The 15,051-nt window shown below is 34.1% G+C and overlaps 1 protein-coding gene across 1 annotated transcript; it reads right to left on the reverse strand.

Moving 5' to 3' along the window:
- Nucleotides 1-695: 695 nt before the first annotated feature.
- LOC132725267 (serine/threonine-protein kinase 36-like) lies at nucleotides 696-14,191 on the reverse strand. Its single transcript, XM_060710365.1, has 10 exons — nucleotides 14,058-14,191; nucleotides 9,977-10,106; nucleotides 9,423-9,563; nucleotides 8,887-8,964; nucleotides 6,022-6,201; nucleotides 5,206-5,273; nucleotides 3,634-3,860; nucleotides 2,471-2,661; nucleotides 1,908-2,081; nucleotides 696-767 (listed from the first exon to the last, which is right to left on the reverse strand). Exons 2-10 carry the CDS (start codon nucleotides 10,061-10,063, stop codon nucleotides 735-737), a joined length of 1,179 nt encoding a protein of 392 aa, XP_060566348.1. The 5' UTR covers nucleotides 10,064-10,106; nucleotides 14,058-14,191; the 3' UTR covers nucleotides 696-734.
- Nucleotides 14,192-15,051: the final 860 nt, after the last annotated feature.

Below are 15,051 nucleotides of genomic sequence, written 5' to 3' on the forward strand. Positions count from 1 at the left end.
TTCATGCTTCCGAGGGATCACATTTTTCCAGATTTCTAAACTGGTGGCACAGTCTAATCAATTATAGTTTCAGCAGGTTAAGGATTAAATTGTACAACTGTTATTTTCATTAACTATTTTATCAAACTTTTAACTATATCTAACTGTTCATGCTGTCAAATATTATAGACTTTTATAATAACAAGACATATCAAGGACAACAACGAAAACCTTTAAAAGGGCAAAACGAAAAAACTTAATAAAGGCAAAAAACTAAAGCCCACAATGAAGGGAAATAAAAAAACCCCAATTTAATGAAGGACAAAATAAAAATCATTAAAAAGGGGCAATAAGAAAACATTTAGAAAAAGGCATAAAATAATTCATGAACAAATACTAAAAAATTTATTTTTAAATTTTCTCAAACGTTAAAAAAACTTTTAAAAAATTTGAAACCTAAGAAACCCTGTAAAAAAAAAAAAAGTATATTTCACTTTATTAAGAATTAACATAATTTTTATGTGAAATAAAAAATCGAAAAAAAAAAACCTAAAAAAAATTTAAACAAAAAAGGTCTTTTGATCGTGAGATAATGAAGATTCTGGAATTTTCATGCGTTTATTTTTGCCCTTTAAAGGGTTTTTAACTTTTTACTTAGCATTTAAGTTGATGCATTTTAGTATTAACGTGCACTAATAAGCAAGAATATAAATAGCAACTTTCTAGAAAATATTAGTAATCTGACTATTAGTAAGTTATATTGTACGGTTTACCTCTTCTGTTGATAGCTTTAATATGGAAACAAATCTTACACTTAACTTTAATATGTAAAGGAATATCCACAAATAAAAAGTTTTTTTTTTTGTTTTTTTTTGGTAGGGTTATTAAGTCACTGCAAAATCTTCAGTTTTACTGGATAAGGTAGACCTCACAGGCCCCTGTACACTTCTTCAAGCACTTGAACCACCCACCTTTGTAAATCTAGCTGAACATCTTCCTGACATGTATGAATCCAAAGTTCAGTGCCTATTTAGAAATCTACAGCAGTAAAGGGCAAGGGATCGAAAGTCAGAGACCTTAGCTAATTAGTCAAGGGGTCCTTATTAAGGTGCCCTTATTAAGAATTCATTTATTGTTAATGGGAGCTAATTCTGTCTAAATCAGATTTACTAATTTTTTTCTAGGTATTTAACATTATATACAATTTTGCTCAGTACACTCATATTTTAAGCCCTTTACATTTAAATAGACAAAAAGTCATGTATATTTGGCTAAACAGACTTAGCTCCTAAAATGTTTTAAAACAAGTTTGACCATTAAAAATTTACTTTAAGAGGTAAACTTTTCAGTTTGGTAGATAAAAATCTCAATAGATTTATTCCTGAATTGAGAATATTTTAAAGATAAAGAAATCCCAGTTTAGGAGGCAAAAATCTCAGCTTACGAGATTATTAGTGCAGCTTCCGATGTAAATAAGATATAAAATATCAAACATTAATATACAGCATACAATGTGAGACACAGCAACCAAGCATCATATCTGTCGTTGTTATCAAATCACATTAAATGAGCCGCGTCATGACAAAACCAACATAGTGCGTTTGCGACCAGCATGGATCCAGACCAGCCTGCGCATCCGCACAGTCTGATCAGGATCCATGCTGTTCGCTTACAAACCCTATTACAAGTAGAGAAACTGATAGCGAACAGCATGGATCCTGATCAGACTGTGCGGATGCGCAGGCTGGTCTGGATCCATACTGGTCGCAAACATACTATGTTGGTTTTGTCATGACATGACTCAAATAGTTTTTAGTCAGGAAGACATTTTTAAGTACGGCACGAAGAATCAAAGTAAGAACTGGCAATCTATTCATATTAGACGAAAATCAAATAATTTATTTACAATTAGGGTAAGGAATTATTACCTTGCTTAGACCGGTGTTCTCCCAGTCCTTGGTATGTTCTCTGGGAGGGTGCACGGGGACTTTCAGCTCCTGCTTCTCCCCTCCCTCGTCTGCCTTCAACTTTGGACCCCACGCTTCTTTAGATTCAGACTCCACTTTTTTCTGTGGTTGGGTTCCATCACCACCACCTGGTGGCTGTCATATTCATAATAAAATCAAAATATGTATGTGTAAAAAAAAAAAATTTAATTGAAAATCTGACCTGTTTCATTTGTTATCGAAATTCTCCAGATGTTTACATGTTTATATAGGTGACAAAATTTTTTGAGATCTAATGACCTTCGAAAATCACTTTGTAAAAATTCTGTACATCTAAAGGACCTTTGAATAAGTTATCTAAATTTATCGAAATACAATGATTTTTATCCAATTTTGCACATTTTCGGTCAAGAAAAAAATCAGAACAGAAATTACCACTTCTGATATAAGATACCGCTAACTTCTATACAAATGACCTCATATATTCCATAATTCTAAAAATAAACTAACATAGCAGTACCTTGTTCACCTTTTATGTAACTTACCTGTACATTAGCTTGACCTTGACCTTTCTTTGATGCCTCATCTTCCATGGCTTTTTTCCGAGCTTTAGCAAGAATTTTAGACGTGCCTTTAGGGTGGGCCTTTTCCTTGGCCTGTTCATCTTTCATGCGTACCATAGATGCTGTAAGTGGTTGGGTGAATGGACTTGGTAAATTAGCATCTTCTTCTCTTACTGAAAATGAAAATCAACAACCTAAGCATTCAAACTTTAACCTACTGATTTTTTATGGATATGCTGAGCTTCCATATTTGGAATTTTCCAATTTTTCACTTTTTCAGACATGAAAATAAAAAGGCTTGAAGCTGGTCAGCCAACAGTATCATGCTTGGTTGGACTGCATCCAAGTGCATATTTTAGGTGGATATAGGTTATTTGTTTTCTGTTATAGTATTCTAAGGTTTACATAAGACTGTTGCAAGCGTAAATTCTGTAGTGGCAAATGACATAATGAATTAAAAGATATCCTGATATGAATTATGTTAAGAGAAAAAATTCAAACTTATTAATCAATTAATTTTTGTTCAGTAAGTTTTTTCGCATGTTTGCTGAATTTTAAAATTGCACCAACATTCAAAAGGTCACCATGGCAATTGTCCCACATTAAACATGACGACCTATGGTGCTCCTCCATGTAACATTGTAGGAAAATGAGTTGACTTGAGTAGAACCATCAACCCTTTCAAAAGCTAAATGGATAACTTTTTAACTTTAAAAGAATCCATCATATCTGGCAGAAATGGACAAATGCCTATAGAGATAACTTCTTGAACAGCATTAAAGGCACATTCTGCCTCAGAAACCAAGCTAATTTTAATTCTTTAGAAAGAACAAATAGGAGTTCAATAACATTTATATAATGCTTTTAAAGCATGTTAGAGGCTCATTACCTGAAGAAAGAAGCACTTTAGGGAAACTATTTGTCATAAAAACTGCACAATGTAAACAAAATAGTAATTTGACTTCCATACAAATTACTAAATCACTATAAATGCACTAATTGCCAAAAAGCAACAGAAGAAAAAAATTGTTCAGGCAATTGACCAAGGAGGAATTCTTTGGAAACTATCACTGGATACTAGAATAAAAAGCTTTAGAAAAAAGTGAAAATAAAATCATTTCTGAGGCATAATGGGAAAGATGTACCTTTGACTAAATCAGCAATAAATGGATGATGAAGTAGTTCAGGCCAGGCCAATCTCTGCCTTGGGTTCTTCGTCAATACTCCTTGCAGGAAGTCCTTAAACATTGCACTCATATTTTTAGGCCACTTGACCGGGTCCTTAATTATCAGACTGACCAGCTGAAATATACTGTTAGTGTAGAATGGTGGTGTACCCGTGAACAGCTCGTATAATATACACCCAAGAGCCCTGAAAAGTATAAAAAGAAAACAGTTACTAAAAATTTGCGTCATTAATTTCTACTCTAAAACCACATCAGATATATGTCACTTGTTTCTTTAGCAGTATTGTAAAATAGTATGTTTGTTGGGGTTTTGTTGTTGATGCTGAACTTTAGGTCACAAAGACAAATTTACATGGTGACTTTTCAGCAAATATTTTTCATTTGACACTTGACCTTGAGCATTGTGTTTTATGGTCATTTGTCTATTGCAACTGATTCAGAAATAATGTGAGATTAGTCAGGCTGTTATTGTTAATTACTGGTTGGCTGTATCAAGGAAAGATGTATAGGTCAACTGACTGATATAAAATATGTGTCGGAATCATAACAAGAGCTGTCCGTAAGACAGCGCGCTCGACTTTTTTATTGCTTGCCAATAAAAAAAGTTTTTGCAGTAAAAGGCAATACAAGAATCTCTGTATTTTTAAAGTGAACAATGGCCATGAGCATTAAGATATTTAGTGAAGAATTATTTTACTGAATTGTGTGATACCCTTGAACACTGCAGCAAAGTTTGAAATGTTTAAGTCAAAAGAGGGCTGGTAAGAAAGAAAAAAAAACTGAGTTGAGCCTTAAATAAATTTAATTCTAAGTCGATAAAAGGCCTTAATTTTTAAAACAAATCCTTGACAGAGTTACCTTCTCTTGCGTACAGATGGGGGTAATGATGTGAAATAGCATTAAAAGTTTCAAAGCAATATCTCAAAGGGTTAAGGCAATAAGTGGATTTTACCCATATTCAATGTATTTTCTAAGTCAAAAAGGGGCATAATTCTGTCAAAAACCTTGACAGAGTTATGTCCTCTTGTCTGTTGATGAAGGTCGTGATGGTAAACAAGTATGGTCAGTTTCAAAGCAATACCTCCAATGGTTTTGAAATAAAGTGAGGTGGTACAAAAAACTTAACCAAGCTCAATACACTTTCTAAGTCAAAAAAGGGCCATAATTCTGTCAAAAACCTTGACAGAGTTATGTACTCTTGTCTGTAGATGGAGGTTATGATGGTGAACAAGTATGGTAAGTTTCAAAGCCATACTTGTAATACTTCTGAAATAAAGTGGGGTGGTACGAAAAACTTAACCAAGGTGTGACGCCAACGCCGACGCCGACGCCGGGGCGAGTAGGATAGCTCCCCTTTTCATAGAAAAGTCGAGCTAAAAACCAGACAATGAATGCAGGAATGCTTTCTTACAATAAAACAAAATTCAAATATTGCGAGAGGAATAAATCCAAGAGCCGTGAGGGGCAAAAAATCAAAGCCTTCAACCTGAGGTCCTTTACCAGCTGACCATCAAGTTAAATATTTCTTACCAAAGATCTGCTGTATGGTCATACGGTTTCTCTTCCACCAGTTCTGGTGACATGTATAAAGGTGTACCCTGTAAAAGAAACCATAAAAGCATTTCCTAAGTGATTAAAGTAATACCTTATTAAGGAATTAAATAGTGATTATTATATATATAAGAATTGAACCAATAAACTCAGATAAAATAATTTCTGGTGATATAATTTATTAATTTCTTTTACAGAAGAGGAAAAAAACTGATGTATGCTTATGAATTGTTTCTCACAAACTTCGGACTCAAAGTGCTGAGCTGCAAGTCTTTGAAATAATCATAAAATAACTTATGCAAAAACAGAGAAATAAAATGCCCTACAAAACCATAAGATTTCTAGTGTCATGATCACGATACACTTTTAATGAAAAAACACCATACAATTCCTGCTTTAAGCCACAAACAGCCTAGTAAAGCAGTAATTTACAAGTTGAGTCTCAAAACTTTGGAGGCAAAAGTGATTAGCCTTTGCCAAAAGTATAGAGCCAGGCCAGACTGCAAATCAGCAAATCACTACCTTTTTAACTATTCCAGATAAGCTCACGCCGGAGTAAGGGCACTACCCATTTGTAAGCAAGCTTATTAGCTTCCTCATAAAAAAATCTAAAAAAGTCCTTAAAATTCAAACCCATAGCAGTGAGGGATGTTGTGTCTTATATCTTCTATATATTGAGGGTTGACTGCAAAACTGCAGTAACATATATGAAATAAAGAAGGACGTACAACAGTTTTGCAGTCAGCCTTTGATATATGTTCAATAAAGCTATAGTAATACATTCTATAATCTTACCTTAATGGACGTCAAAACCAGAGTGTTGAAGCTCATGGCCCTGGCAAAGCCAAAGTCACACAGTTTGACAATGCCACCTTTACCCAGTAGAATATTCTGAGGTTTCATGTCACGATGTAAGATTCTGTGAGAGTGAAGATAATATAAAGCTGACACAAGCTGAGCTGCTATTTGCTGAACCTGAAAATAAGAAAGTAATTGGTAAATTGCTTCATTTAACATACTGGAACCATAAGTGACCAGCCTTTGCCACCAGTACAGAGACTGGCCAGCCTGCACATCAGTGGACACTGGCCAACATCAAATTCTTATTCATATACATGTTTCCCTAAATTTGTTAATGGATGGTTCCAAAAATTGAAGCTTGCCAAGTCCATTTATGAAACTCAACAGGTTAATACATGTAGTTAAAATAATTTTGCTATCTTTTCTGTTTTTTGATTGTCTAAAAAGCTTCCTCACATGAATAAATTCAATGTCCATAGCAGAATTTTATCACAATGAGATATTTAGGTATAGAGCTCTTAACAAGGGTGCCATAGTCACAAAATACGCCCGTTTACAAAAGCTTTAGATGGAGATGGGGGCATTATGGATAAGTGTTATCTAGCAAGCAAGTTTTTATTCTTGGCACTGTGTTGTTAAATGAACCTTAAAACAAATCAGTAGGGAAGATATGCACAGGATGTGTGACCTTGACCTTGGTCGCAGGGACCTGAATTTTATGCACGGCACTCAGCCTCACAATGATGAACATTTGTGCCAAATTATATTGAAATCCCTCTATGCATGTAGAAGTTTTGCTCCAGACAAGCGTTTTTCTATGAGCTCTAACTGTGACCTTCACCTTTGACCTAGAGACTTGGTTCATGTGCAGGGCACTACGTCTCATGGTGGTGAACAATTCTATAAAGTAACATTAAAATTCCTCCATGCTTGTAGAAAATATGCTCCGGACAACATCTGGATATTTAATCATCTCCAGTGACCTTGACCTTGCAAATATTAACCTAAATTAAATGTGTCACACCTGTAGTCATGATAGTTACCATTTGTGCTACAATCCATCAATAAATGATGACTAAATGGTCCCTATACACATCTTCAAATTTTTATCTGAACTTTGACCTCTATGTGTAACCTTGACTTTGGTCGCATGGATCTGAATTTTGCGTGCGACACTCACAATGGTGAACTTTTGTGCCAAGTTATATTGAAATCCCCCTATGAATGTAGAAGTTTTGCTCCGGACAAGCGTTTTTCAATGATCTCTAAGTGTGACCTTGACCTTTGACCTGGAGACCTGGATCATGCATGGAGCAATACATATCATGGTGGTGAACATTTCCATAAAGTATTATAAAAATTATTCCATACATGTAGGAGATATGCTCCAGACAAAATCTGGATATTTCACCATCTTTAGTGACCTTGATCTTGCATATATTGACCTAAAGTACATGTGTCACTGCCGTAGTCATGATAATGACCATTTGTGTTACAATCCCTCAATAAATGATGATTAAATCGTCCCTATACACATCTTCATATTTTTATCTAAACTTTGACCTCTATGTGTGACCTTGACCTTGGCTGCAGGGACCTGAATTTTGTGCGCGACACTCCACCTCACAATGGTGAACATTTGTGCCAAGTTATATTGCAATCCCTCTATGCATGTGGAAGTTTTGCTCCGGACAAGCGTTTTTAGATGAGCTCTAAGTGTGACCATGACCTTTGACCTAGAGACCTAGTTCATGTGCGTGACATGGCTTCTCATAATGGTGAACATTTCTATGAAATTTCATTAAAATCCCTCCATGCGTGTAGGAGATATGCTCCGGACAAAATCTGGATATTTCATCATCTTTAGTGACCTTGACCTTGTATATATTGACCTAAATTATATGTATCACAGCCATAGTCTTGATAATGACCATTTGTGTTACAATCCCTCAATAAATGATGACTAAATGGTCCATATACACATCTTCATATTTTTATCTGAACTTTGACCTCTATGTGTGACCTTGGCTGCAAGGACCTGAATCTTGCGCGCGACACTCCGCCTCACAATGGTGAACATTTGTGCCAAATAATATTGAAATCCCTCTATACATGTGGAAGTTTTGCTCCGGACAAGCATTCTTCAATGAGCTCCAAGTGTGACCTTGACCTTTGACCTAGAGACCTGGTTCATGTGCGCGACACTGCTCCTCATAGTGGTGAACATTTCTATGAAGTTTCATTAAAATCCCTCCATACATGTAGGAGATATGCTCCGGACAAAATTGGACGCCGCCCGCCCGCCATGGTTCCCATAATACGTCCCGTTTTTCAAACGGGCGTATAAAAAAGAAATAAATCATAGATCTTAATTGTTATGCAATACTTTCAATCTTAAACTGTCAAAAAGGCAATTAGAAGTGAAGCTTATATTTAATACATTTATGATTACACTTCCCTTTATAAAGATAACAGAGGGATTATAGAAGTATCAAATTTAAAAATGAAATTGTGTTTCTCTATCAATATTTTATGCATTTTATCAATGACTATGAGTATTAAACTAGTCAAATTGTAGAAAAACACCATTACATTACCCAATTATAAAGAAAACATGTTCAAGATAAATTATGTCATTTAAAGAACAAATAAACAATACCAGGCTCTGTTACTTAATCACTAGATCAGTATCTCTTGGCCTGCTAAACATTGATTGGATTTCTCCAGATTGGTAGATGGGCAAGAGTATTAAAGATATTCAAGGGTAAAGAGCCAAAAATAACAAAAAGTGAATGTATATGTCAGATATAGAACTTCACAAAAATTTAAAGAAAGAAAAACAGAGAAGACACAACCAACCTGCTCTTCTGGTAGATTTCCATCATCTTCAAGTATTTGAAAAAGCTCACCCTCAGCATAATCTGTTACCACTGCAACCTAAGTAATAAATTATACATGGATAGAAAACTTGTTTTCTTTGTCATAAATTAAGACTACAACATCAGCATTACTAGAACATGTATATTTGTTTTGGAAAATTTCTATATGCATGCCTAATTTCTGAGTTTGGCTGAAGAATATTGTGGATACAAAAATATACTGAACAGATTTTCACTAAGGCCGTCTATAAGTTGGCCCTAAAAATATGGCAAAAATGGGGTTTATTTTATGAGCAAGTTATGCATCCCCAATTAAAACGATTACTTGTTTATAATTCATTAACACGAAAGAGAAAATCAATCTTTAACCTGCAAATAGCAAAACAGCTTAACAATGTTTATAATTCACTATGAAAAAGTGTTTTATCAAAGGGACTGTACTTTCCTTGTCCCTTGCTATTTTTTAAGGATTTCTTTGATATGTTTACACAATAATGCAAACACTTAATAGCTCACCTCTTTGTCAGTATCAAAACTGTCTGACATTTCTATAATGTTCTCATGATGAAGGTGTCTCATGATATCTATCTCTCTACGTAGATTCCTCAACTCTTTCTCCGGCTTTCCTACTTTTGGGATAAACTTTATTGCAACAATCTGAAATAACAAAATTTTGTCATATGAAATTATATCCCACAGTAGGATAATCAATTTCTTATTTTTCTATGATGAATTATATGAGAAAATCAATTCTGAAATAACATAGTCATGAAAATGTACATCTGCTATAGTCTTGAAATCTTAATTTGTCTTGTCAAAGATTGTGAACACCACATATAAAATGGTGCTTACGCTCGACTGAGTTATTTAAGATTTTAAAGTCTCTTCTAGCATGAAACAGTATCTTAAAGTTGAATATCAGATGAGAAATTTGCCATCTGATTTGTTCCTATAAGGGGGAGACTTTACCAGGGGTTTAATAATCCAAATGTCAAAGTCCTTTATATTACCAGTGGGTTTGGACTGATTACAAAAAGTGTGTAAGAATTACAGAAAGTCAGCAACACTACCTGTCCTGTATATTTCTTCCTTCCCTTATAAACCTTCCCGAAGGAACCTTCTCCAATAAGCTCCAGCACATGATAATTGTCTGCCATTCTTTCTAGTAAGACAACCTATACAAGCACATGAGGAAATCTCCTGAAACATTATGACAAAAACAGCATTTATAGTCTAATGCAAGATGTACATTTTAGATTTATGATACCTATTGTCCCTTGCTGAAACAAATTGTTCTGAAAAGTGGTGTTCTGACAGACATGACCTATAAAATTTGGAATGATCAAGAAAAAATTCAGTCCTGACCGATCCGAATGACAAGTAAATATTCAAAAAGTCAAATATTTTAAATTTAACTTATACCCGAACAATAATTGGAAATAATACATGTATATACTTCTTTTCCATACTAGCAATCAGGATCAAAACACACAAAAAATTTAAAGAAGGCTAAAAAAATCCAGGGTTTCCACTGGTTTTTTTCAAAAAGGGGTACATGTACCCATCATGTCTGTCTAATTTTAGGGGTACAGATCAAATTTTGTGGGTTCGTACTTTAACATGGCATAAAACATCATGTCCTTACTTTCAAACAACACAGTTCATTTTGTTATACTGAATTTCTGGCTGAATCTTTTCTTCCCTACAAAAACTCATTTTGCTATATTATATCAGTGTTCAATCTAGAGCGCGCCATTGACCCCCTGAAAAGACCGCCAGTGCAAAACAAATTCAACTGTGGGCCCGATGGGCGCACTCATAGAAAATGCCCTAAATGACATTAGAATGCTTTCTTAAACCTGATTAAGTACATAAAAAAGTTTCTTATGAATTATATTAATAAATACTGAATTCAAAACTGAAGTTTGTATAGAAAAACAAGAGCACGTTGGTAAGATAGTTACCGCACTCGGTAACCCTTTTAAAACCTTGATGGCTACGCTCTCTCGGCCAGGGTCTAGACTTGTTCTTCGTACCGTAACTATTACTTACTTTTGAGTCACAGTTTTTATAAACAAAACAAATCGTCACAGATAATCCAATACGTGCGTGTAGTTATAGTTTTTTCACAGTCAAAACAAATAAATATGTCATAACCCGGAGGAAAAAAAAAAACTATACATTTGTGAAAAGTGCAAGTTAATTATAGAGAAGTGTGCATAAATTATTACAAACACGCCTTCATCCAATTAAAAAAGTCTTAAAGATGGAGCTAATCAAACACGATTGGCTAGGGAGTGTCTGACAATTGAGTAAATAAACTTGATTGGTCTTTGGCTGGTCGGCGCTAAAACATTGTGCATATCATTAATCGATACAGACATCTGAAGTGTGATGTAAGAACTGCTGCCCTGACAGAAGATGAAAGGTACCGGTATGTCAATATATATGTCTTAGCACCTGTTGACACATTGTTTTTCACTTGGATATATTGAGATGGGTAAATGGTGTTAGCGACTATTGTAAGTTTATATTCTTCATCAACAAAGCTAATTGGGAAATAATTATATGATTTTCTTTTATATATCGGGCGCTGATTATACAACTGAACATTATTATCAAATATCCCTGGTAACATTAAAATAAGATTCATATGTTTCTTCGAACATTATGTCATCGTTTCTTTACCAATCAGTTCATAAAATTGAGCCTGTATCAACGCTAACAGAACTCTCAAAAAAGGTCAAAAAATAATGTCATTTTTCAGAGAGCTGATTGTTTAGGAATTTTGCAACCGTTTTTGGTCTATATATGGTACTTGAACAAGTAACTTAATAGAAAAAATACCTTATTTGAATTTGATGTTCTTTTAAGTGTGGGCCCCCTTTTTTCTCAAATGACCCCCTTTTTTGGGAATTTATTCTAGCTTGAACACTGTTATATTATAGTTTTATGATTTGGTAAGATGGAAAAGTAGCAAGGATTAGTGAGATTACTTAGACTGCTGCTCTTTTCCCTTTTCAGTATGAAAATGTTACCCAACATTATTAACTGTTTCACTTAAGTTGTTTGTTCATGCTGCAGTTTAATTGCAAGGAAATGATGTTCCAAACAAAGTACTGAGTTACAGTTTTGTATTTTGATGAACACTATTATGAACACTATTAAAGAGTATTTTATCAGAAATCAGACTATAAAATACTCTTGGGCTTTCTCAAACTAGGTTAACAAAAATTAGCTTAGAAAAAATCAATACTCTTGCCACAAATAGTAAAGCCATTCAAATCTTCTAAACATACATGTAGTACCAGTGCTTTAATTTCCTTTTAAACAATATCAAGTGTATTATAGTGGAATCTGTCTAATCCGAACTCATCCAGACCAGAAGAAAAGTTGAAAATGAATAAATATTTATAAAATAATATGACTTAGCCGGCTATAACTTTCATTCATTCCGTTGAAATGGGCAGTTGAGATGTTGTAAGAAAATAAACTTGAGACATTTGCTGATCTAGGTTCATTATTAAATAATAAATGAATAATTATATACTTGCAATTTAAGTTATGATAATACTAAGAGGTCTGCGGGCCCTGGCTTTGGCTTTCCCGGCTATAGACTACACATGTATATTTAAAAGAAAATCAAATAAAAAAACAATTAAAAATATATAGAATTTGATACCTATCAATGAAATTTTCAGTGTCAGTTATAGTTAGGTGCCACCATTTACAATGTAACTCAATGATAATAGACGGTGTATTCTGATAACGGAACAAATCTCAACTTTTCGGGTTAATTATAATCGTCGAGTGTTCCGAGTGAAAACGAAAGCGGTGCATGAAATACAGACTGACACCTTTAAAACAGAAAAATGAAAGGAATTTTTAACGACTTTCCCGTTCATAGGCTTTGTCTAATTTCATATTATTTGTTGCCTACATTTCAATTTTTCAGGTATAATTTTGTTGTAATTTCATGCGAGTGTCCATTATAGCGAGCTCGACGAGCTGGCCCAAAGGGCCTGCTCGCAAAGCGAGCTTTACGGTAACGCGAGTACCTGCTAAGTGATGGTTTTGAAAACTTTCGTCCAAAGTAACGAATTTGACACATCGCAACCTTTCGAATTGAAAGATAACGATAAAAACTGAGGAATTCTGACTGAAAACGGATGTGTAGACTGGTCACCCGCGCACGTCTATGGGAACCATAATTGGACAGGGAACCAGAATAACGGAAGCTGTGTATAAAAAATGAAAATCGAAGGCGCCATTTTGTTTGAAAAATCTGATAAATAAAAACATTTTTTTTGTCAAATTTTGTTGTGAAAACTATCTAGAATGAAAGAAAATGGTCTAACTAAGAAAATGAATCCGAACACCAATATCTTTTATTCAGTCGTTAACGCTGTACAGACGTTTAAAGTATTGTTTACGTGACGTCACAGCGTAGCGCCAAACAGCACGTGCAAAACAAACAAATCAAGTACACTAATTTAATGTCGCAAACGTGTTAAGTATTACATTTATTTCACTTAAAAAATCTTTATTTCGCTTGAAAAATTATAGAATGAAATAAAATAAACAAAGTTTTATCAACGTTTTCAAAATTCGTTATTCATTTCACGACAGGGGCGGAGCCATATTTAACACAGTACGTGTGACGTCACACGCACTCGTCACTGCATTTGAAATAAAAATGAGCTTTCATACAAGTACATCGAGCTCGCTTTGAGGCTTTGCCTTTTTCATATTATTATTTATTAATTTAAATTCATTATATGGGGAAGTTTATTTCAATTTTTTAGTATAAATGTTAACGACTTCTTTAGATTTTTGGCTATGTTTCAAGTCTTTATGTTCGAAACTTAACACAGAGCTCCATGCTATAGCATGCTATCTGGACCTTTTTTAACAGTAATTCCTCTAACAAAATTTCTAAATAACCGATTGTTTATTCACACAATGGATAGCTCAAATCGATAAAAACCCAGGGGAACAAAATGTGCAAGTATTTATTGCAATAATGAAGAAGAAAGTCAAAATATCTCCACTTATCAAAAGGTAAATTATTAGTTTTCGCGACCACAGTTACAAATAAATTAAATGACAGTTTATATACAACTTTAAAATGCTATCTAAAACAATACTAACAGCAAATTAGGAGTAAATCTCATATGACAAGTTTGATTATTCGATAGACAGAATGTAGCGTTTTATGCAGTAATACAACTTTTAATCTTGTCCGACAACCAAATTGTTGGATTTGTTTACATCTTTCTTTGCGCATGTGCAAGGAATGTAGACTGGTTCTCTTATATTTTAGGTAGAATGCCACTAAGTGCTGACAACGGCTTTTTACGGAATTCCATAAACGACAGCCTACTGTTTACTGTCAACTGCCTACTGCTTACTGTCAACGGCCTACTATCAACTGCTTATTTTAAACTGCTTATTGCTTACAGCGACTGTTTAATGCTTACTGTTAATTGATAAATGCCTACTGCTACACCTGTCTATTACCCGATTAATTGCCTAAATGTTGACTTTTATGTCCTTCTTCCAATGTGTTACAATGAGGCCGTTTGAAACAGTTTTGGTCAAGGAATTACCCAGTATCATTTATGAGGACTTTGACTGAAACCTTGGAACTTGTTACATTTATACATGTACATGTATAATTCTCGTTTTACTAAGCAGGAAAAAGTATACTGTATATCTTTGCAGGCATCTGGAACTTTTCCAAATCATAGACCTGTGAACTTTATAGAAATATGTTAAACTTACCAAATATTACTTTTTTTCTGTCATTAAATCTTGTTCGGTAATTTTGAGCTACCATATATAACTGCTTGCTTAATTAGATACATCTACCATATACGCCTAACATGTATATTATAATATGTGTTCATTAAATGATATTGACCTTACCCTATAACTATAGAGCTTAATGGTATTTTTAAACGGAGGCCTTGCAATGTCATGAACGTCTTTGTTGTTACATTTAAATCACAATGGTCAGTTTTAAGTTCGCTATTCGAAAATAATGCTATAATGTTAAAAAATAATCTAGGTAACGGTTCTCAAAACATAGATACATTTATATAGATTTTCAGAAAAAAAAATATATACCATGCAGTCACGTCTC

This window comes from Ruditapes philippinarum, unplaced genomic scaffold (genome assembly GCF_026571515.1).
Source record: "Ruditapes philippinarum isolate M1 unplaced genomic scaffold, ASM2657151v2 ctg15342_1_1_1_1, whole genome shotgun sequence".
NCBI classification, from domain to species: Eukaryota; Metazoa; Mollusca; class Bivalvia; order Venerida; family Veneridae; genus Ruditapes; species Ruditapes philippinarum.